Here is a 25,881-nt window from a genome sequence, read left to right on the forward strand (position 1 = left end):
TAGAGAAAAACAACAAAAGCAAGTTTTGGGTCTTTGAAAAATATGAAGAAAAATAGACAAACCTCTAGGAAGACTGGAATAGATAAAAAGAGAGAAGACATAAATCACTAATATTAGGGATATCACTACAGATCCTGCAGCCATTAAAAATATAACAATGGATACTACAAATAACTTTACACTCATAAACTCAACAACTTGGAAGATAAGAACTAATTCCTCCAAAACCACAGAATACCAAAAAAAAAGGAAAACTTAACCAAGATGAAATAGATAGCCTGAATAATCATACAACCATATAGAAACTGGATTTGAAATTGAAAAGATCCCCAATGAGAAGCAACTCTATAATGGTGGAGTAAGGACCTCTAAAAATCCACTCTTTCATAAAAGGAGCAATAAAACTGGCAAAGAATTGTCACAATTAACTTTTACTTAATTCTGGAAAATGACCAAAAGCTTTCAACAATCAGAGTATTATTCAAGAAACATGGCTGAATCACAGGAGGAACAGTGAGGTCTGGAATTTTTTACTTTGCCTTATCTCCATCCCTCTCCCCCTGCTTATAGGTAACCTTGGAAAAAAAAAAAGAACATTTCATCTATGTACATTAATGTTCACAGCAGCATTGTTAATAATAGCCAAAAAGAAGTGGAAAAACCTTAAATGTCTGTCAACTTATGAATGGACAAATAAATATGGCATAGCCATACGATGCAATATTATTATACATCCATTAAAAACATGAAGGATTGACACTTCCTACAACATGAATGAACACTGAAAACATTATGCTAGTTGAAAGAAGACAATCAGAAAAGACCACATATTATGACTCAATTTATTGAAATATCCAGAATAGGCAAATTCATAGATACAGAATATTCATTAGTGTTCGTCACATGTTTGGATGGAGGGAGGGACTGGAAGTGAAGAAAAGTCATATGATCCTATCAATTGATGCAGAAAAAATATTTCACAAAATCCAACACTTATTCTTGATTAAAAAAAAAAAAACTCTCAGAAAAATAGGAATAGAGGGGAACCTCTTCAACTTGATAAAGAAAACCAAAAAAAAAAAAAAAAAAAAAAAAAAATCCAAAATATCCAAACCTGTTGCTGTCAAGTCGATTCTGACTCATAGTGACCCTATAGGACAGAGCAGAACTGCCTCATAGGGTTTCCAAAGAGCAGCTGGTGGATTTGAACTTCCGACCTTTTGGTTAGCAGCTGAGTTCTTAACTACTGTACCACCAGGGCTCCAAAAAACTTGATAAACAGCACCTATACAAACCCTGCAGATAATATCATACTTACTGGTGAAAAACTCTAAGATCATGAACAAGGCAAGGGTGTTCATGCTCACCTCTCTTATTCAGTATAGTACTGGCAGTCCTAGCCAGTGTAATGAGGCAAGAAAATAAAAAGAATAGGGATTGGAAAAGAAGTAATAAAACTGTCTCTACTTGCAGATGACATGGTAGTCTATGTAGAATCTGTAAAAACAAACATAAAGCAGCAACAAAAAACCCTCCCTGAACCAATAAGTGAGCTCAGCAAATTTGCAGGATATAAGATTAACACATAAAAGTCAATCACATTTCTCTGTACTAAAAATGAACATATAGAAACTGCAATCAAAAACACAGTATCATTTACAGTTGCTTCAAAGAAAATAAAATATTTAGGTATAAATCTAACAAGACATGTACAGGATCTGTATGTTGAAATTACAAAATACTGATGAAAGGAATATAAAACGACCTAAATAAATGGATAGACATAACACATTCATGGATTATAGGACTCAGCATATTATAAATGTCAATTATCCACTTTGGTCTGTAGGTTTAATGCAATTTCTACTTAATCTCAGCAATTTTTTTCAGATACCATAGTAAAACTCATTCTAAAATTTATACAGACAGGCAAAGAAACTAGAATAGCTAAAACTATTTTGAAAAACAATAAAGTGGGAGAAATCACTCTACCTGATGTTATGAATTAATATATAGCTGCCATAATAAGACAGTGTGATATTGATGGAATGATAGGAACATAGTTAAAGAGAACAAATAGAGAATCCAGAAATAGACCCATGCAAATGTGTCCGATTTGTTACAAAAGTACAAAATAATTCAGTGTCCGGTATTCAATAGATAAACAGAGAAAGGAATTCAACAAGTTGTGCTAAAACTTTTAAACATTTGACATTTGGACATCCATAGTTTCCCTTCCTCAAAAAAAAAAAAAAGATAAAAGAAAATAATCTCGATCTCAATCTAGACCTCATACCTTTCTCCAAAATTAACACAAATCGGATCACAGATATAAATGCAAAACATAAAAGTATAAAACTTTTAGAAAGAAATAGGAGAAATTCTTTAAGATCTAGGACTAAGCAAGGCTTTCTTAGACTAGGCAGCAAAAGCACAATTCATAAAATAAAAAAGTTATAGTTTGATCTCATAAATTAAAAAAAAAAGTTTTCTATGGAAACCCTGTATGAAGAACATGAAATGAAAAGCTATAGACTAAGAAAAAAATATTTTCAAATTACAAATCCAGCAAAGGACTATTATCTAGAAAATACATAAAGAATTTATTTTATAATTTATTTTTTTTGTTGTTGAGAATATATACAGCAGAACATACACCAATTCAACAATTTCTATATGTACAATTCAGTGACATGGATTACATTCTTTGAGTTGTGCAACCATTCTCACCCTCACAACTTATTGTAGTATAATGTCAAGGATTTTTATTATATTTAATTTAAAATTTTGTGACTTTTTTAGGATTCTTAAAAAATAAAACCAGTATACATTTCAACTAAGTAGAATGATCTTGTAATGGCAAAAGAAGATTATTGTATATATTATTTATAAATGCATACATATGTATTCAACGGATAAAGAAATGTAGGGGAACAATAAATACCAAATTCAGGATAATAGTTCCCTCTGGAGTAAACCAAAAAAAGCCCATTGTTGTCCAGTCAGTTCTGACTCCTAATGATCCTATAGGACAAAGTAGAATAGAACTGCTGCATAGGGTTTCCAAGACTGTAATCTTTAAGGAAGCAGATTGCCACATCTTTCTCCTGCAGAAAGGCTGGAGGGTTTGAACTGCCAACCATTTGGTTAGCAGCTGAGCACTTTAACCACTGCGCCACCAGGGCTCCTTCCCTCTGGAATAGGTGATAAGAATGGAGTTGTGAGGAGTACAAGGAGTGTGTCAGTCAATTGTATTTGAAATGTTTTGCTTATTTAGCTTGGTAGTGAACACATGGGTATTGATTATATTATTTTCTAGATTTTTATGCCTGAAATATTTTGTTACCAGAAAAAAAAAGGAAGAAACTGTCAAGTGAGAGACTTTGAATAAGGAGAAAGTGGGAAAGTGATACTACTTTGTCTTAATAATGGAGGATAAATCAGGCTGAACATATGTTATCCTCAGGCATGTTTTAGCATCAGCTGGGGAAGTCATCCCACTTCCACTGGGAGGCATTGTATCTTGATTAGCCAAGGACTCAGGGCAACTGCCTTGATTCTTCATCACATCTAAAAAACCAAAACAAAACAAAAAAACAAACCCATTGCCATCGAGTCAATTCCGACTCATATCACACCTAGGGGACTGCTGAATTTGGCTACATTTGACTGCCAACACTGAATTTGTTTATTCTGGTCTCCTATGTGTGCTGCTATAGCTCACAGAGCCTTTTTGAAATGTGACACTCCATCCCCACCCCCATCTCAGGAATGTTACAACTACAGAAAAGGATCATGGTAACAGGTTACAAAGATATGATATTTTTGACAATTCTTTTTCCACCTAGCATCATGTTTTTTAAAAGTATTCAACCTAGGTTTTGCAAAAGATAGCTATTTGTGTAGGAGTCAAACATAGATTTTATTAAAGAAAGACAAATACAATGTTTGTATAGGTACAACACTGAATAACTTTGCTACTTCAACTTGGGTCTTACTGAGAAACCATGCCTCTTCAAAAGATAATTTTTTTTTGGTGGTGTTTCTATAAAACAATTTTTTCTAAAATTTACAAAATTCAATACAATAGAAAACTAGTATCTCTACCAGTATTACAACTATTTACCTGTGTGGTATAGACATTGGTATAATTGGTAAGGTCACAAAATCTTTATGTAGCAAAAGAAATACAAAGACTTAATTTCAGGCAAAGTTTAAATGAAAGCAAAATACTAAAACACCAATATTTTCAAATAAATGACTATGAAAAATGGAAGACAGACTGAATTATGTGTTTAATAAAAAACATTAATTTAAACACATCAACTTTTATCTAATACAAACCAATGGATTTATTCCTTTCTTGTTTCAGTAAAATTTTGAATCGTTTGTGCCGTTTTCTACAGATAAAATATTGGATTATACACTATCATTTGCCTAAGTATGAAATCTTAAATCCAAAATCAAAATTCGGTTATCTTTTACAATAACAAAGATATGGTAATTTACAGAAAAGAAAAGTTTAATGACAACTTATTGTAGTATAATTTCAAAGGTTTTTATTATATTTAATTTTAAATATTGTTAACACTTTTACGAACTTTAAAAAATAAAACCAGTATACATTTCAACTAAGTAGAATGATCCTGTAACTATTCTCTGTACATCTGCTCACTATAACGTATGTTTACATATTAATGTGCAGTAATTTGTAAACAGGAACATTTGAAACTTTGAAAGGAAATGATACTAGTCTTTTCCCTCTAAAATTTTATTGAAACAGCATGTCAAAAGTTGGCCAGCATCACACATGTAAATAGTTGTAATACTGCATATGTTTCAAATGTTCTATGTATCTACTTGTTCTGTTTTATGTTGTCATCCAAACCATGTTTATTTGCACAGTTTTAATACAAATTATCATTTAATTGCAGACCAAACCTAAGAAGATTGAATGTATACCAAGGCATTTATATCAAAGCAACTGCCACTAATGCCTAAGCTATTCATTTGGTTTATTTTAAACTGCTCCAATAAACATGCAGAGTTACAATGAAACCAACTGGTAAACTGTAGCTGTATACCAGGATATTACTGTTATTTTGGCTAATTGAGGATTTTTCAGCACAAAGGCAGAATACCTCTAAATTAGAGCTAAAACATTGCACTTCCACTCTGTCAACTCAATTCACAAAGTACAGTACAAGCAATTAGACACCTCTAAGTATGTTCCACACATGTATAATTAATAGTGTAAGCATGGAATAGGTGTTCTTTGTAGCATCATTTTTAGGAAGGGGAGGGAGAAAAAGCAACACACTATAAGTTCTCTAAAAACTAAACTAAAACTCTACTGGTTACATATATTACAGTGTGACATCTGGAATTTATTAAACTGCATACATTCGCCCCTCAGCATCCATGGGGTATTGGTTCCAGGACCACCGTGGATACTCAAGTCCTTTATATAAAGTGGCGTAGTTATTTGCACATAACCTAGGCACATCCTTGTGTATACTTTAAATCATCTCTAGATTACTTATAATACCTAATACAATGTAAATGCTATGTAAATAGTTGTTTCATCACAATTGAAGACTTGCCTTTCTTTTCTATGAGTTTCTTGAGCTCTTCTGAGAAGCCTGATGCTGCCTCAGCATCATCGGCCAATGCGATTCTTCTGTGATCTTTAAGTTCTTTGAGGCTGTAGCAATTTACAAAGCTAGCCAGCCATCCCTTACTAGCCTTAAACTCATTCCTCTCTCTCTCCTCAACCCCCTCATACTTAGCATTTGACGGATTGCTTTGACTATTAATTGCTTTTTAGGAGCCTTTTTTTTCCCCACAGAAACAAAGGATGCGGACAACACAAACAGCGAACTAAGGAAAGGCGAGGTGAACAATGCTCAAACAAGGGGTGCTGGAGAGAGACTGAGGGTCTATGAAATGGTGGGAGGCTACAGCAGGGTATGCCTACACATCACTTCATTCGAGTGGATTTAGTGTCGTGCTTGGCCTGCGGTAAATTCAAGTTTTGTTTTTTGAAATTTCTTTTTTTTCTCTGAACATTTTCGATCTGTGGTCGGATGCAGAACAACTGTATTCAGATAAGGAAAAGACTTGTTGGTGAGGTTTAGTAAGGAGATGACAACTACCTATTCCCCTTCCGTATACACAAACAAATGACTATTCCAAGGCATCTAAAATTTTTATATGCATGTTTGTAGACTTTTGTAAAATGTATATTAAATATTTAGACAAAACATTTATTTCAGTCATGTTCTGACTCAGCACTATGCCATTAACACTTAAAAGATACATGTTACCTGCTTTATGTGCACATGATTTTCCCCAAGGTGCGTACTATATATGGTTGAGAGAACAAAAGGGAAATCTTTCATAGTGTCCAATGCAGATCCTTGTCTTTATTCACTGTTGGCACCTTGTCAAGTTGTCAGCACATAGGACTCTGATCTTTCAAAGACTCATCAATTGCTGATTCTAATTGTTCATTTCTTTGCAGTGTCACAGATCCCCTTCAGTCCCATGAAACAAGAATGAAGTCATGTCCATTCCCAGACTATATGTACAACCCATGCCTAATAGCAGTGAGATGTCATGAACATCTACCTTCATATTTTGAAGGAAATAAATCTCTTCATTTTTGTAGTACAGTAAATAAGAGCAATGATATTAATGAGTTTGAAGGCTCTAAATTATGTAACCTAAAGTTATACATTGTTTTTTTGTTATTGTGTGCTGCTGAGTGGATTCCTACTGATAGCAACCCAATAGGATGGAGTAGAACTTCTCCATAGGGTTTCCAAGGCTGTAATCTTTCGGGAAGCAGACTGCCACATCTTTATCCCATTGAGCAGCTTGTGGGTTCGAACTCTTGACCTTTTGGTTAGCAGCTGAGGGCTTAATCACCACTGTGCCCCCAGGACTCCTTAAGTTATATGTATATTAGATTTTATAAATGTAATGTCTAGAGGGTTTAGCCACTCTGTACAATGAAAAGAACTAGTTTTATTAAAGAATTTGATGGTCTAAGTTTAGTTATCTAAAGTTATATATTTGTCTTTAAAATGTAATGAATAGAGGATTTATCCACTTAGACATGTGTTCTGTAAGCAGGCTCAGGCTCAAACTCTAAGTCCTTGATTTCAGCCTGTCTAGCTGACCACAAAATAATATCTTCCTGACAAGGGACTCTGACTTCAGATCTGGGCTTGGCTAAGGGTTGTGCAAGGATGAAGTAACATTTATTTATACTCTAACTCAACATGTAAATTTTACACAGTTGATGAGAAGTTTCTTTACTCTAGGTTTATTTGGGGTAAGTCAAATGATCAGGTGAGGTTATGTATCAGATTTTCAAATTTAGTCAGCTAAATTAAGCTGTTTCTCTTTAAAAGTGGGGGAGGAAGGCATGTATTTTATGGTCAAAACGAATGGAAATAGTGGTTTTCATTAGTAGACTTGGGGTCCATTTAGTATCATTCGGATATGTTCATTTGTCAACTATTTCGTACCTTATCTAACCAGAGTGGGTTTTGATTTTTGTATATTTTTAAAGTAAGCCTATTATTTGTTTGGAGTTCCTGGGTGGTGAAAATGGTTAAGGCACTAGACTACTAACCAAAAGTTTGGAGGTTTGAGTCTACCCAGAGGTGCCTTGGCAGAAAGACCTGGCAATCTAACTCAAAAACCGTAGCCATTAAAAACATTATGGAGCACAATTCTACTCTAACACATATGGGGTAGCCAGGAGTTGGAGTTGACTCCACAGCAACTGGTTAAGGATTAATAGAATTTGATAGCATTTCGTTTTTTATTCCATAACCATAGCATCAATTTACCAAGTTACTCAAGTTTTGCGCTATCCCATTAAGGAGTAAAAAAATTCTTCAGTATACAATGGTAAGGACATTAAATATTCATTTTGCTTTAATTAGCTCTGCAGATGAGTGATTTACTCAGTGTAGGGGACTGCTTACTAGATCTCTTTGAGGTCTCTTTCAGGTCTAACTTTCTATGAAGGCTTTTTCTTGATTACTTCTTTAATTAAAAGTGTGAAATGACAGATTATAAACATTATATAAAGTAGCTTAAAATAAATTTGTAGCTTCTAGCATTTAAACTTTTCCCCTTTATATTAATCACCATTATTAGTATAGTTCAGTATTATCAGCTTAAATGGGTAATATATAGAAAAATTATCTGACACATAAAGCATGGACTATATGTACTCTGGAGCAGCTACAAAACTAAGGCCTTCTCTTAAGTAGTTATCAAAAAGTAACCCCAAAATTTTCTGGATTTTTCAGTTAAATAGTTTGTCTTGTCAATTACTAAGGTTCTCCCACATAAGCCTTCAGAATAATTTTTTTTTTAATAATCTGATATAGGAGCTGGTGTTGAAAAAAAGAAATCATAACTTACTTTAGCAGTTTAAGTTATCCAACTTCCCTCTTTTGGAGTACACAGAAATAAAGTATATTTGCTGCATTTTAATCCCTCAAAGCCTTTTATGACAAGTATCTAATTAGTCTGGGCCACAATAATATTTCATCTTTGACTAGAATACTCCATTGAAATGCAACCACATACTGTTCTATCCCTACCTCCAGGAGTAAAGGGGCATACAATTTTCAACGCATATATAGGAAGGCACATTTAGGAGGAAATAACTATTTTGAGAAAAATAAATAATAATATGCTCTTCCTAACTAGTATTGAAAAAGTTAAAAAAAAAGCAGCTTAGCAGTTTGGTTAGTTTGTCAAATGTCAAGTTGTGCTACTGTGATACGAAGGGTCTTGGCTTAATAAAATGGCTAAAGCTACCAGCATAAAAATTAAAATCTGATTAATCTTTAAGATCTATAAGTTATATCTAGGTTATACTTTACAATTCTTTTCAGTTAATTTAGAGCTTGGTGAGAGGAAAATGTTCAACTTCATAAACTAAGCTAAAGTCTTACTTATGCTACTTTTTTCTAGTCTAATTTACCATGACTAACACAAGAGTGAAATTAAACCCCACCAATTTAATGCTATTTTCATATTTACAGACTCAAATACATTCTCTCCCTTCAAATATTAATCTCTTAGTCTTCTCGGAGAACTGAAATCATTTGTTTTTGTAAACTCTGTATAAAACACCACGTTTGTCAAAGAAACAAGTAAACAAGCTTCACCTAGCAATGATCCAAAAGATAAAAGGAAATAAAAGATTAAATTTATTTATAATATTTTAGTTTTCAGTTGACCTTGTGTTTTTTTCAGGATTAAATAGTCCTTAGGCTATAAAGTTTAATGAAAATAATATTTGAAAGTTTTTGTCCTTATTTGTACCTTAAAATTGAGATTTGTAGCTGCTTCAATAGCTACTAGATAGATAATTACAATGAAGCCAGTTTCCATGAATAAAACCAAAATTCTTTCACTGTTTCCACAGGAATTAAATCTATCTTCTTTTAGTCATAGTCAATATATAAGAGGCAGTTGGTATGGTAAACTGGCTTAACTATAATTGGAGACCCGGTCACCTAGTATCAATTTTCACTGGTAGGCTATTATATCAAATAATATTTACTGAGTATCTTTGAGGCCCAAGGCCACTGTAATAAAAGACTCTTATAGTACACATTTGGTATTATAAACAACTTCTTCTTATGAACATTTGATAAGGCACTTTAAATACATAACAGAGCAATACTCTCCAGGGACGAAGCTTTTTAAACTCAATAGATATTGATCTTTCTTTGGCTACAAATAAAGAAAATATGTGATTACATGTAATTGTTTAAGAATATGAATGTGCTATTAAAGGCAATGGTTAATTGTTGGATGCAAATGAGCATAATTCCATTTGCCTTCTCTAAAAGAAACTTGACTGTGGTCATTCATTTTGATATGGTCGGCTGCGTAAGGTCTAGATGGCATAGCGAAGTTGTAACTATAAAATCCATAGGAAGGATAGAAAGAGCAACCAAGTGCCTTCTGGGCGATAGAGTTTGGGGGAAAAATGTTTCCAGGTGACTGTAATCCATACAACATTTGATTGGCAGAATTAGGTGCCTGTAGATACTGCGCACTGAAGTCTTCAGATGTACAATTTTTTGAACTGTTGGATCCCAGGGGAGATAATATGGGTATTTCCATCATGAGTGGGGCTAAAGACTGGGAATTGTTGATGCTTGATAGCCTTTCAGGAACAGGCAAGACCATAGGCTGATGTCGCCAAAAATTAGTTGGGCAAATTTTGTAGCAAAGGGGCAGGTTGATATTGTGCAGGTATGCCTCTGGACAGGGCATTCCAAGGCAGCTTGCAGGTAAGTGAAACAAAGGTGGGGAGCAAGGTGGAGAAAGCAAGGAGTTCAAAGGAGAGGGGGCCCCTCCACTAGAGGTCACTGGAGATGAGCCACTGCTTCCACCTGTGAATGACAATTCAGGTAATGAATAATGAACTTCATATTCCTGTTGAATTAGTAATCATATTCACACCATCCGCTCAGGTTCACAGTTCTTTTAGTTTCTTTGGGAAAGGACATGCTTATTCCTCTGACCAAAGTTGAATTAGTATCTCTACTACTAACACTATTAATATTAGAACTACTACTATGTATCCCGTATTGAGCATTCACTGTACTCAAGGAGTCCGCTAGGCACTTGAAACACATTTATCCAATGAATTACAAAAGAAGTCTGGTTATAATGCCACCCGGATTCAATTATATCTTACAAGTAAAACTAGATTTTTTTTAACTGTTTAAAAAATGTTTACTAACACAAGTAATTGACTAATTTGAACAAATTGGTTATTTTGGATTTATAGATAGCTTCAGTCTGATAAAAATCAGTGAACATGAAATTGATATTGTATAAGCGAAAATGGCATATTTAAAAAGATTAGCTTTTTTTTCTTATATGAAAATAATGAAGGGGGATACTTCCACGGTATACTATATGAAGAATTGAAGATAACTTTGCAGGGTAAGAAACATTGAGATGAGAATGAAAGTGTTCATGTCAATGTTGTCAGGTGATCTTTTACGGTTGCCTACCCATTGCCCTCGAGTTGATTCCAACTCATAGCAATCCTATAGGACAGAGTAGAACTGCCCCATAGGGTTTTCAATGCTATAATCTTTATGGAAGCAGACTGCCACATCTTTCTCCCATGGAGTGGCTGATGGATTCCAACTGCCGATCTTTTGGTTGGCAGATGAGCACTTAACCACTACACCACCACGGCTCCTTTTATAGTTGCCTACCATCCACTAAAATTAGGACTAATTATAAGGGTCAGGAAAATCTAGACTCTAAACTTTATTTTTGTGTTTGAATTCAGTCAAACAATTGGTTTTGACTGGATTTGATCAAAGTTTTTTTGCTTGTTTTTTGATGTTGCTGTTGTTTTTCTTAGCTATTTTGTGTAAGTAGATCTAATCTAATCCTTTATTAACAGGGCAGCAATTATCTCTATAATAAAACATTCAAAAGTCGTTTTAGAAATTGAGACCCCCCCCTTTTTTTTAGAGAATTCTGAGCATCTTTAATTAAGAAAATGTATATTTGAAAATTTTCAATTAAGTTCATCTATAGCTTTTTCATTATTACTGCATTTTAGAGTGACTTGGCTATTTTAAAAACTTGCTGCCTCGGTGCTATTATTTAATATGATACTGTCAAATAGCTATTCATATTTTTATATGCAACTCCTTAAACCACATCAATGCAGTCAATTCAATGAAATATTTCACAGAATGATTAGACTTGCTCTTTTCACATTTCAGCTGGTTGTTACCGAATCCTGTAAAAATAAACCTAACTATAATGTTAATAATTTACTCCATAATTTTTACCTCAAATTAATATTCAAAGACAAGCAACTTTAATAGAGTAAGCACAAAAGAGGTAAATAATGCCATGTTGCTTGCAAATAAAGACTCATATTTATTGTTACGTTCCTCCACCAGAAACCCTGCCTTGCCTAATTATTATTTAGTCATGAGATATGCTACCTATGTTGGGCTCAAATATTTTAAATGCTTATAACAGTTAAATTAATTTTGATGGTTTAGTATTATTTTCATTATTTATTTTTCTCACAACAAAAGGAAAATCATCGCTAAGTGATGATGTAATTTAATGGAAACCATTTTAAAATGCACTGAGAGTTTCTCACAAAATATAAAATATTCATTTCAATATCTAACATACTTGCAAATAAGGCCACACACACAACAGGCAGATTCTAATAAATATGAGGCAGTGAGATGCTGATGAACTCAAATGAGCTCTGCAGATCTCAGGGTATAAGTAAACTCAAGAAGACAGAAGTCACTTAAGTCCAAAGCTCTGCTCTCTTCCTTCATGCCAGCGAACCTCCCTTTTGCCTCTAACTTCCCTATCATAGTAAATATATGTGCCCACTTGCTTAAAAACATACATTTTCTGGCATGTGCTTATCCCCATGTGGTGGTGCAATGGTTAAGCTCTTGGCTACTAACCGAAAGGTTGGTGGTTGGAACCCACCCAGCCGTTTGCTGGAGAAAGACCTGGTGATCTGCTCCCCTAAAGATTACAGCCTAGAAAACCTTATGGGATAATTTTACTCTGTCACATGGGGTCACTGCAAAATCTATGGCACCTAGCAACAACAATATTTGGCACAAGGGTTCTGGTTGGTGATATTTCATTAACACAGAAAAATAAAACTTAAGGTTAGAAATTTACTTACTTTGTGTGTCTGCACCAAAGGTTTTAAAATCCAGAGTGAGAGAAGACCTCCATGGGTAGGTCTCTAAAAGACCATCCAATACACCCCTAAAAAAGAGATTCAACTTTCAGCAATGTCAGAATTCAATTCCTGAAAGTAATGATTTATATAAACTTCTGATTTTGTTATAGTTTTTAGGGGTGATAGTCTGAAATATTATTCTGCTATAGCTAGACTTCTGAATAAAATTCAGTCAAACTTAGGAATCTAGAATAGGCAATATCTTAAATGTAGCTGGAGGAAGGAGTGGGAGGAGGTAAGGTTTTGGAGACATAACATCTGAGTTCCATTCCTACCACCTACTAGATATGTAACAAGGCATCTGAGTGTCAGTTTCTTTAACACTTGTGAAAAGTACTTCACAAATATCAGGAATAATTGTTATTATTTTGTTTACCTGTTCCTTCCAGGATCTCTAAATCCTTTGGCAAAAGGATTCCTGTCTATTTTCAGTTTTGTAATCTATGAATTAACAAGAGATAAAGTCAGTGCTCTCAGTAATAACACTGCCATCATTGCATATAATGGTTACAACCACAAAACAGTTTGTAACTTGTAATATTGAACTTTATGTAAATGCAATCATATTGCTAAGTCAAATTTGGAATGGTTATCCCCTGGCCACCTTTGCTCTGCTGTCTTTTCTAATGAGAGTCACACAAGTCATAATCAAATTTGCCTTGATGACAATGCAACAAAACTATTAATGTTTTCAATTGTGGAAAAAACAATCCATAAAGTGCAGCTTGTCTCCATCCCACAGTTCCCTCTGGGGCCACCCCCACTTTCTTTTCCTTACCTGCTGGTTTTGGTAGGCAGTAACGGTGGTAAATTCAGTTTCTTTAAAGGAAAATGTTTTAACCCCTTCAGTGGGCAGGGACTGAATCTGGGACAGGTCAACCCTGTTGTCCTGCTCCATCACGTGCACGCGGGGCTTGTACTTGTGCATGGACTGCAGAATGATCTGGAGGTGAAATGGTCAAATGCTGCCCGCGAAACTGGCTTCCCTTCCAAACACTGCCCCACTCTCATCACCACCCCCCTAACATGAGCGCACAGAAAAGTGAGGCTAAACCAGAGACTCTCAGTTTGCCACACAGAGAGGCCCTTTCTTTGCCATTTGGCCCCAACCAGAGGACCTTAGATGTAAGGGGTTTCTGGAGAGAGGCACTGCCTTGTCACAAGGGAGCAATGATTACGTTTCCAGATGGGGCCCTTTCCTGCTTCCAAACATGGGTGATCATGTGATGTAGAAGTGTCCCTGGGATCCCATTGCCTGACATAGTCTCCCTGGGTGGTTACTGATGGGTCTGGAAGTGAGGAGCAACCTTCCGACATCCCCACCCACGCGAATCCTGGGGGTCTTCCACTTGGTCCTTTGGTGGCTGGCACAGGGCCAGGCTGGGCAAGATAGGGGGAGTGGCAACTGAGAATAAGACTAAAGGTCGATGTTACCTGAAAAGATTTTTCATGGGGCTGTGGTGTGTTTGTGTGTGTTGGGGGCGGTTTCCAGGCTGTGTTCCAGGGTTTCCCCCTTGCAACCTCCCACCACACCAGGCCACCCCACCTCCACCACACTGAAGGTGCCCATTCAACAGCGTGGGCTAAGGGAAGGCTATCAGAGTGATTGCGCAGGTGGCCTAGGTGCAAGAGAGCCCGGGAAGCATTCTCTCCTACTCTCCCAGACTAGGCGTCTTGGCTTAAACAGGTTTCTTTTCGTCCCCAAACTCCCAACCATCACCACCTATATCTCCTAGCACTCTCAGATGCCAAACAAAGCCCACGGGAGCTGTGGGTTGGCTACATTGCCCAAGCGTCCAAAGCTTGGACATTTCCTAGAAAGCACAATATACGCATCTGGGAGAAGCACAGATTGTGCTCACGCTCACGTACGTGGCCTTTGTCATCCATCTCGTTGTTGGTGAGTTTCACGCGATCGAAACTGATGATCTGCCGCATCCAGGTCTCTCCTGAGCAGGGCGAGTCCGGGTGGACATAGAGCCTAGGGGTGATGCACGTGTGGTCCGTATTCCCAGCTACCATCCACTGGGAGCTGTGGTAGACATACCTGAAAAGACATGGGGAGTGACATTAGGCACAGCTGGCCAAAGCCAGAAGCATGGGAGAAAAGCTGCAGGGTTCAGGTCCAAAGGGACTGGACTCAGCCAATGTTAGCCTGCTCATCCCAAAAGCAGAGAAGCAAACAGTTTGTTCTGCTGTTTCTCGGCCGCGGTCCCAGCAGGCTTTTGAGCTGAGCCTTCTCCCTTGCCCTCACACCCAGCCCTGATTCCAGGCAGACTGTCTCATTGGAGGGCCAGGCACCGATCTCTTGGTCCAGTGCTCACAGCTCCAGCGCTGGCGACTCCCACACATCTCCTGGAGCCCCTGAGTCAAAGCAGCCTCACAGACCCATGCCTTTGGGCTGCCTGCCCAAATGGGCCTCTTGGCTTCAGGGCAATTCAGCCCCTTTAAACTTGCTCGAAATCAAATGCTTAAGTAAAGAGGAAAGTGTACTCTCACCCTGTGGGGCCTGGCAGCCAATTCAGACGGAGAGGCTGGGGAAGAAAGAAATGACTGGCCCAGGGGTGATAACTACTGGACTGTTCTAGCCTTGAGTGGCAAATTAGGGCATTGCTCCTGGCGCCCACTGGGGCCAGGGGGCTTCAGAAGCACGGGCCCACAATGAGCTTGGGCATTTCTCCCCAAGCTCCTCCAAGCTGCCTGAGCCCATGCCCCACCCCTCTACAGTTTGCACAGCCAAGGAAAGTAGTTAGTAGGCTAGAAACCTGGGGTACATTGAAGCTCCAATTCGCGCCCGTGTTTCAGGAATAGGGGAGAAAGAGAAACAAGCCTGCTCTTCTCTCAGTCCAAACCCTAGATTTGAGCAAGATTATTCAAATCCCAAAGCCCACAGGAAAGCCGCCCCCCCCCCCCCCCCCCACCCCCGCTTGCTAGGGTTTTCAAAATAGCGCTCTCAGATTGTGAGCCCCGCTCCTCATTCCCTGCGTGGTCCTAGGCACCCTCCTATGGTCCAGTTACCTATAGCGTTTGGAATCCACCGGCACCACGTCGATGGCCACATAGTATTGCTTCCCTGGGTCCAAACCTTTTACCTTGACCCGAACAGAGGGAAACATCCGCCTGTGGAAGAGAAAATAGGGACTCACCAGGAGGCTTTCAGAGACTTTTGGAGGGGGGCAGGATCAGAGAGAAGTGCTGACTCCAATGAAAATTGAAGGGATACCTTTCCATACCAGGACAGGTTTAGGGAATTGCAATCTCTGTAAGAGGAAAAAATGTTGGTTTATATGTTTCATTGAACAAGTCCAGGATTTCTGAGTGTAGCAGAACATCCTTACTGTAAGGTAATCTAAAGGCTTTGCCTAGCCACTCCCTCACCCTACTGTAATAAAAAGCTAAAGAAGAAAAAGTAGGAGGAGAAACAATGTGCTTCATTGAGTTATCCCCTCCCCACAGTTCTGAAGTACTTTTTGTGAGGCAGATTTGGAAAAGGCTGAAATTAGAAAGACACACACACACACACAAATCACCCAACTACCACGAAAGGGGCTGCCCCACATCAAAGGGTGGCTGGGAGAAAGGCCCACCTCAAACCCCAGATGGTGGCCTAGGGGCCTGTGAGATAGGATATTGTTCACTGGTAACTGTGAGGCTTTAAAGGAGAGGCCTGACCACTGCTGAAGATGTGGGATTGGCATCTGTCAAGTGCCTGGACAGATCTAATTTTAGTCATATACTGCACAGACAGTATATGAGGTAGTGAGTTCTTGGAGTCACAGTGTATAGGAAAGGAAGACTGAGCCACTAATTTAAGCCAGGCAAGTCCTAGCCTGACTGCTTTAGGGGCAGTGGATTTCTAATGCCTGCCCAAGGGGTGGGGAATGGTGATGGAGGGTACTAAAGTGTAAAACTGGAGGCACTGCATATCATATAGTGAGGGGGTGTGTGTGAAAGATTAAGCGCCTACTGTGTGCATGGCTTGCCCCACAGCCCTTAAACAGCTTGGGTAGAGCCAAACCTGCCCGCCTTGGTAATGATCATCTCAGTCCCAATGTCATGGAATCTCTTCCACAGCTCGGATCCTTGAAGCTCCACTTGGATAGCATCTTTCTCTTCCAGACTTTCACTGCTGTTGCCGCTGCTGCCGCCGCCGCTGCCACCACCACCACAGCCAGAGAATACAGTTGCTGAAGGTTCTGTCTTGGGTCGCTTTTGTGCTGGACACAGAGACACCAAGGGTTTGAGAGAGCTTTGCAGTTCGCGCACCTCCTTGCTGGCGCCTGTATGGAGGCAGGCTGGCTTGTCCCTTCCCCAGAAATCCTAGCTATGGATACCCAACCTCCCGCCAGCATCCACTGGAGCCCCGTAATGGAGAAAGAGTGGTCCAGGTCTCACCCTGAGAAAGACGCAGCTCTTCAGATTTGCCCATCCTCGTTTCTCCTGGACAATTTCTGTCTGGGAGACTGGATCCCCCAGGAATCTGAGGACTTGCATTCATTCCTACCCCAAGGGGCAGCCACCCCTCTAGCTCTCTGGGCTTCTTGGAGTTCGGGGAGCCTCACTTCTCCACAAGTGTGTGGGGACTCTCCACGGCAAATGAACTGCAGAACTCCAGACTTAGAGGCACAGAAACCTCCTTTGCAGCCAGATGGTCTAGGTGTCCCCTGGCCCCTAATGCGGCAGCCCTGCTAGGCCAGGACATCATGGGGCAGGGCAAGCTGCCCACCCGCAGCGCTGTGGGTCAGTCGGAGAGAGCCCTGAACCCTGCACGTGCAGCCGGAGGACCCAGGGCAATGGGGCTGTGTGAGGTACTTACCAGGCTGTTCACTCTTCTTGCCTGCTTCGCAGCACCTCCTCTCCTCCTCTCCACCCTCTTTTTCCTGAAGCTTAGGCTGGAATTCTTCTCTTGGGTCTTGAAGTTTTCTTTTGTTGGGTCTCCCTACCAAGGCTTGCACTGAGAAGGCAAGCGCTCGGGAGCTCAAAGCCATCCCTATAGAAAGCGAAGGGAAAGTGCACAGCACAAGTTTTAACCTGAGTATGGGGGAGGGGAGAAGAGGGAGGAAGGGAGGGTGCAGGAGATAGGGGAGGGAGGGAAAGCTGAAAAATCCCCAAATCAAAAAAGCTAAACAAAACAACAACAACAAAAAAAAAAAAACGATTTCTGGGTATGGATATATATGTATATGTTTTTTCTTTCCTTTCTTTGAATATACAGAATGAAAGGAAAGAAAGATCAAACTGGAACCTAACTTCTCCAGAATCTCCTTTCCTTTTGCCGTCTCTTCACCCCCAGTGGACGTATGTGGACCATCAGTCCTGAAATCCCTGCTTCCAAGACCTGGCAGAGCTTGCAGAGATCGGCAATCTAGGGCCTTTTAGGGAGCAGACCTGCCGCCAATAGCGGCCCAGGCCACTCGGATTGGGAGATAATGTTGCACCCGGCTGAGTGAATACAGGCTGGTTGCAGCCTCCATTGTTTGTTTTGGAAACTATTGGAAGCATAAAAAACACCCTGAGTGACACTTCAGAGTCTGACTGCGGAGCAGGGCGGTGGAAAGGAAGGAGAGAGGAGGAGAGGGAGACAACACTGACTATAATACAAGGTTACTGTTTTACATTAAATCGTAAAACTAAAAAACATGCGACATAATTGCTCCCTAGGGGCCACTTTTCTAACAAAAGTGCAAATATTATTTAAGCAGAACCAGAGACGTGTATCTGGGCCTCTTGCTTTCCAATAAAGACACCAGAGAAAGGTAGAGGAGACCAAGTTTTCTGGGCAGGTTCGCTCTTCAATAGGGGTCTCAAACTGGATGTGAGGTACTGCCAGTTTGTCCTCTGTCTCTGGATGCAGAGGCACAGGGAGGGCAGGAGCTCCACCTGCCCCCAGATGGTCACTATCAAAGATCAGAGAGTACTTGGACCTTCAAGCCCTGTTCCTACTGTATCCCAATATTCATACACACAGACTTCTCTTACTTACATGACTTAATCAGCAAACAGAGCCTAAGGACTCCAGGGTTACAAGCAAGCCACCAACAGGTCCTTTGACAACTGTAAAATGTTGGGCTCAAATAATTGATTCCAGTGTCTCCTGGAATATCTTCTTGGGCTGGGTTTTACTTTTTCTTAAAATAGATAAAGGCAAGTTCTTCTTGTCAGATAGAGACTTGTCTACTGCGTCCAAAAAGCGTTTCTGAGATCAGACATGAGATGTTTGCCTGTGTGCATGTGATTTGGTCACCCCTTTTCATCAGAAATAAGAAATCAGATGCCTCAGGGCATTTTTCAGGCTGCATATTCAGTAATGACATGTACACTTTTCCAGAAAGATTCTCCTGTTTTCCTCTGGCGCATTGAGAGCATTTAAAGCCAATTCAGTTTTGTTTAAAATAGGATGGGATTTGAATTAACTGGTAGTATCTGTGTATTGGAGTTTGAGAGGAACAGACTTCTGTGGTCTTTTAATTTCAGCTACTTAGATACAAGGCTGCCTGCCTGTATTTTCTGTGTGATGGAGGTGGTAGCAGTGGGGGAGGAGGTCAACATTCAGCTGGTGCCTTGGGAGGAGATTTTCAGGCAACTGGGCACGGCTTGCTTGGCTACTCCAGAACTCTGATGATCTCATATAAGTGTTAGTTATGACCTGAATGCTGCTGAAGGGTTTGATTAAATAACCAGTTATCTACTGCTCACCATGCAGAGCTGGGAAAGACACCATCCCTACCCTAGAGGGGCAGAGCAAAGCTCACAGGGCAAGGCCAACTCCAGTGTACAAGACATGTGGTCTGGAAAACAATCAGGTCTGGATGTTATCTTGGCCACATCTCCCTGGGCATTTGTTTCTTTCTGGAGTCATTAGAAAAATGGGAATATTAATGCATTAGTCCATGTTCTCTTACTCAGAATATATATATATATATAATCCATTGCATGTTCTTAGCTTAAAGCACAGCCCAGAAACAGAAAAGTGAAGAGTTCATGTGTTAATTTTAGAATGTTAGTCACCATGTAGTGCTTGCATTAGTGTCTCTTAATATAGGCATTTTCTTGTATTTGAACTCTGGCTCACTTTATTGCTAAAAGACAGGTACCTTGGATAACAAGGGAAGGCTTTGCTTGGCAGGTTTTTTGTTTTGTTTTTGCCAGATTTCTGTAAAAATAAGACAAAATATGGTTGTTGCAATATTTGTTCTACTATTTCCGACTATCTTCTATATGTGATTTTTTTAAATTAAGGAAATAGTATTTCTTGGGATATAAGTTCTTTTCTTAGAAGAAACTTCTTCCTCAATATTTATTGCATGCAAGTAATTTAGACTTTTTTTTTGTAATCTAAACTTCCATCCTCATTTAATTATCTATATGATGACATCATTGGGAGAAATGTAGCTAAGCTCTCCCTTATGTGTGCTAGACTACGGTGTAGCTAATTCCTGTTAACTTGTATTTGAGAGAAAATTTATCACATGCCTCAGAACCAACTGCAATCTGTTCAACTGCTGAAGCACCAGGCTATCAGGTACTAGCGGTCTGAGGGACATACGCTCATACTAGCAATTCATTCTCTACAGGTATATGTCTCTTTTGAGCATTTTCTTTATTTCAGCCAACGACACCCAGAAACCCTTATAAGAGACTCTTCAACCCATGCAGGGACAGTGGAACATGCAGAGAGAGCTTCTGGGACCCACAGTTACCCACATTAGAAAGATATATTTTTTTTAAGTTTGACAATTGGAAAATCCTTAGAGTCAAGTGTTGGCTTTGAATTGCCTGAAAAAGGTTATAACCGGGACACAGTGAGCATCTGTAAGTTAAAGGAAAAATAATTTTGTGATTAACACAAATCAAATATATTCACTATCTATGGGGATACAGAAGAGATGAAAGCACCTTAAGTGATATGTTTTTTATTAGAGCTCTTGTGGAATATGAAACCTGAACCTGCTTTAAGGATATAGAAAGCAATTTGCATCCCTAATAAAAATCCCAATATTTTATTAATGGCTATAAGTAGGCATGTTTACTAATACATGCACAAAACAAAGTAGGCCCTGAAAATGCTGCTTCTGGTAATGTAAATGCGGAAATAGATGTTCAGAATTAAGTTAACATGTTTGAAAATTCCAATTCCTACTTTTAATTTATAAGGGAAGGAATGAAACAAATGAAATTAAATAAATCAGTAAGCGTTTCAAATATATATGTGTATATATATATATATATGTATGTGTATATGTATGTATGTATGCAGAGAGAGAGGGACAAAATATATAAAATAAAATACTTTGAGACTTGTTGGATGCCTAGTGCCTCTTTTTGTCAGAGAAGCACAAGCAACTTCATGATAAAGACTTTTCCCTCCAATTGTCATTTTTCTTTGTCTCCTTTGATTCTCATCCCCTCCCCGCCTCGCCACACTTAAGATATTTTGGCCTAGTTGCAAGTGTAAGATCAGCTGCTGGTGACCAGTTTTGCCATTACTTGGGAAAGGTCTACCTGGAAAGAAGCCCACACAGAGGAAAGCAGAGTCAAGAAATGCATACGTCATTTGAATATCTGAATTCAATTTTGCCTGAACTAAGTTACATGAACAATAAGTTATCGTTTTTTTTTTTTTTTTTTTTTGCTGAAGTGAATTTCAGCTAAGTTTCTGTCATTTGAATCAATAGAATCTCAACAAATGCACTCATCTTGATAAAAATTTGCAAGATCACCATCTTCTAGTTCATCTTATTCTAGTTCTTCTTCCTAGCCTTCTGATCCTCTGTCTTCTGCAATACTATTGGGTCTGTGAATTATATGCTATAGACGATCCCAGAATCATAAACTCTGAAAGCAAATTTGACTTTCTACGTGAATTCCTAGGACTATAATAATAAAAGGAATATGTTTCAAGCAGTACAGCATGTTGGAAGGCAGACTTTGGATTCAAATTGATCTGATTCAAATTCTGACTGCTACTTTCTATCTAGCTGAACTTACACAAGTCTTTCTGACATTCAGTTTATTTTTCAGCTCCTAAGATTTTACATCTACTAATACCTTCATCATAGTGCATGTTTTTGAGTGTGTGTGTGTGAGTGTGTATCTGGGAATTTGTAAATAATTTATGTAGACTGCTTAGCACAAGAGCTGGACCATAGTAAGCATTCACAACTGTTTTTATCATTAAAGAGATGATGGTGGTTAATTTGAAGAATGTGCTAATGTTTGTATTGAGTATACAGCTATAAATCCTTTGTGAACAGACACTAGAAGGAGAAAAATGTTTGCCAACATTGGCACCCTCAACTTTTGGTTAAATTCTAAAGCAGATTCAAAATGTAAGAAGACTTCAGGGAAATCACCTTTCTTAAACCGATGTGAGAACTATTTTATAATTAGTGAACTAAATCAAAATATTTCATTTCAGTTTCAAAAGTAACATTAAGTTTTTGTTTATGGGGATAGAAAATTTGGAAGTGGATACTGGTGATGGTTGCACAACATGATTGATGGAATTGGTTTTACTGAATTATACCTGTGAAAAAATGTTGAATTGGCAAATGTCATGTTATTTGTATTTTTAGAACAATTAAAGAAAAGAAGTCCATGAGAAACATGTCTGATAGAATACATACTCTGATTTTATCAACATGATCTTTGGAAAGATAATTTTGATATTTTACCAGTGCAATGTAAGTGTATGTTCTTCCTCTTACAGTAAGCATATAAAATTTACTAATGACAGGCCCCTGGCACACAGAACTCTTCTCACTCCAGGAAATTGAGGGAACTGGTCTAATTAATATTAAAAGTAATTTTCACAGTGAATATCTCAACTTCCAGTTAGCTTAATTCAACATAATCTCTTAAGAAGTCCGTGCCTTTTTGAATCTAGCAATTGAGTTATGCATGCCAAACTTTGTCACCCTTGTTCCTGGTGTGGAGTGGGGGAAGAGCCAGTAGGGAGACATATTCTTATCTGTACTTATTGTGTTCCCATGGGGAGGCTTGAAAAGCTAAATGCTTACCATTGCTAAAACATTAACTGAAGGAAAATTTATTCCTTTGGATTTAATCATGTGCTCATACTGCTATCAAATGGTGAAGGCCTTCTTGTGATAATAATTACAAGATTAGGCTTGGGTCCTTTATGTTTCTCATTTTCACTGAAGTAAATCACAGGCATGCAACTATTTTTCCCAATTTTATACTCAACTTACAGCTTATAGCTGGTAGATTTTTAAAATATTTTACATATAGGAGTTTCCCCCGCAATGATTACGAGGATAATTTTGGGCACAGTAGATGAATAAATAAAAAAGAAATAATAAAATGAATGTGCTCAGATGTGGTCCTAACCTATAGAGACCTGGGTAATTGGCAGAATAGGCATTCCACAGCCACTTTTCAGCTGCTGACCCCATTATCCCTACCCCAAAACCTCATGTGATGGAAGGAGTTGTACAGAAGCTACCAAACTACCCTACAACAACCTCTCTCCTTGGCATTCCTTTAACCACCTGGTGCCTTGTGTAGTCTCCTTCTCTAGTTTGAAGATAGGTGTGTATAATGTACATGTTTGTGTGTGTGGGGGGGGGGGTTAAAATTGCAGTATCTGAACCCGAGGTCTGGTGAGAAAAAGCAGGAAGAAATAAAATAAGAAGGTGTCTTTTGGGACATCCTGCTGCTCCCTCATTCCTTTCCTGGGGGAGGGGGAGGCCCTGTGTTTTTGAGTCTCAGTCCTCCTTCTGAGGGTGAGAGACTGAAGCCAAGGGAGCACAAGGAGAACTCAGAAGGCTTCTTGCTCAGTGATCTGAAGCTCCTTGGGGAACAGCCTGGGAAGAAATCACAGTAGATCATAGCCCTTGGCCAGAGCCACTTCAAGCACTGTGCACCTGCCACCCAGCTCAGTACCCTTCTCTCCAGTCAGTTCACACTGGCCATACTCCTCACCTTCCCCTGATGCAGGAATGACTCTTTCCCTGTCTGCTTCCTGGCTCTCTAAAGGAGCACTGGAGACACTGCCAACAGCCCCTAGGCCTGGGAGCCTTCCAGAAGCATCTCTACCCAGGAGAGGGGACATGGCAGAGATACCTTTGGGTACCACTGCATACCCCCAACAGACAGGCCAAGTCTATCCTTTATTCATTTTGAATAGTATTCACCACATTCCACTGAGGGTCCCTAAAGGAAGAGTGATTTTGGGATCCCCATCACAAAGCCCCCAACTGAAGGAAAATAAAACCAACAACTGCAGCTGGACCTCCCTAACTTTAGTGACTTGCCTAGTAATAGAAAACAGAGGAGATGGATGCTGAGGAGAACCCTTGCTCCCAAGGCCCCAAAGAAAACCCACAGCCTGGTCAGTATGGCAGAAGCTTTACCTGGGAGGTAAGAGGTGGTGGGGTCACTGTGGCAAGAGGCCAGGCCAGCCCTGTGGCCATAAAGTCTCTCCTGAACTGTTCTCACCAGCTTCTCTCCAGAACTCAGGGAAGAGCGGCCTGGAGCCAGGTCACAAGAGAACACAGCTTTCTGGCCTCTCCCAGCTGAAGCAGCATTTGCTACTCCTGGGATGGCCCTGGCCCAAGCCTTCTCCCACGCAGAAGAACTGCCTTGAATCAAGGCCAGTGGTGAAGGCGCAATGATAGCCTGTGACTGTGGTCCTCAGGGCTGCAAGGCTGTGGGCACCCAGTCTCCTTCCTCAGCCTCCTTCAGGAGTCTTGCCCATCCATGCCCTATTCTGAGCTGCTGGTGAATGCTCCTCAAGGAAAAATGTCTCTGAAACAGGCGGAATAACCTTACAAGTTGAATTTGCCCAGCTCTCTCTATAGCACTTGCAGTAGGAAATCCCCTTTCAGTCATCATTCAACAGCAATGCAGCAGCTCCACTGGCTGGACTCAGCTTGGTCAGCTCTACTCCTGGTAGCCCATTTTAAGTGGCCCATTCAGCTTCAGGGAGCCCACTCAGGTGGCCCTGCCTGATCAGAGCTCTGGGCAGTACAGAGACTCTGGGAGGCCATGATTCCTCCTTAACGCCCTATGCAGAACACATTCAAACCTTACACTTGCCAAAGGAAATAATTTTTGTTTATTCATGGGGAACCCCAGGGATGCCTTGGTTGCCTGATTTTCCTGATGCAGAATAGAACACATTTTGTTTTCACTTGTTCCCAGGCCAGCTCAGAGAGAATTGAAAAGGGCTAATCTGACAAGCCATGTGACTTTACTAACCCCAATTGACTCATAGGGACTTAACAATCAACGCTTATTTTATCCTCTCGTGGAAAGACCCAGAGAAGAGAGTCCTTATCAGTGTGGTTTAATTGGAAGAATGTTCAAAGACTCCTGCCCTCCAATAGCTGCTGCAGGGAGCACCATACCTTCCAAAGAATGCAGGAAACTCTAACCTTTAGGGCATTTTGCTACCATGCAGAGAGAAGAAGCAGAGGCCTCCAAATGAAACCCCTGAGTCAGATAATTAACATGCACAAGAATCCAGTGTGGGAAAACAGTGGTCAAGGAGGGGCCACGCATTGTTTATCAAAATTGGACACGAAATTGTGACGGTGCAATGGGTCAACAGTCTATAAATGCATTCCTGAATTCCTGAGGTTTCCAACTCACAGTCAACCACATATAAATCTCACATTTTTCTTGACCATTTCCTGTGAAAGTTATCATTGTTTAAAGAAGACTACACTTTTTCTAAAATCATTTTCTGGAGAATATTTTCTTTTCTCTCAAGGAGAGTAAAAGAGTAATTTTATTTTTTGTTTATTACTTTTCATTTTATTTCGATTTTTAAATCCTAAAATGTCGATTTAATGAACAATTCTGGCCATTTTTGAAGGGAACTCAGAAGCAGGATTTTCAACAGTCCATTCTTTACCACCTAAAAGAAGAATGTGTGTGTGTGTGTGTGTGTGTTGGGGAGGGGAATGAGGTGTGTTTCTTCCAGCACTGGAGGACCACTTGAATTTTGAAACACTGACAAATCTGTTTCTGGTCCTCATTTCATGTTGGGAAATGTGTTTCCTATTGAAATTGGGCTATTCACTTTTGGTGATATTTAAAACAGGGCC

General features: G+C 39.3%; 1 protein-coding gene across 1 annotated transcript; it reads right to left on the reverse strand.

Annotated features, from left to right (window-relative positions):
* Positions 1–9,828: 9,828 nt before the first annotated feature.
* TBX22 (T-box transcription factor 22) lies at positions 9,829–17,796 on the reverse strand. The gene is made up of 8 exons (XM_004378908.1): positions 17,625–17,796; positions 16,827–17,025; positions 15,827–15,928; positions 14,681–14,855; positions 13,587–13,751; positions 13,185–13,249; positions 12,749–12,834; positions 9,829–10,439 (listed from the first exon to the last, which is right to left on the reverse strand). Exons 1-8 carry the CDS (start codon positions 17,794–17,796, stop codon positions 9,829–9,831), a joined length of 1,575 nt encoding a protein of 524 aa, XP_004378965.1.
* Between the last annotated feature and the right edge of the window lie 8,085 nt (positions 17,797–25,881).

Source organism: Trichechus manatus, unplaced genomic scaffold (genome assembly GCF_000243295.1).
Source record: "Trichechus manatus latirostris isolate Lorelei unplaced genomic scaffold, TriManLat1.0 scaffold00060, whole genome shotgun sequence".
In the NCBI taxonomy this organism is placed as follows: domain Eukaryota; kingdom Metazoa; phylum Chordata; class Mammalia; order Sirenia; family Trichechidae; genus Trichechus; species Trichechus manatus.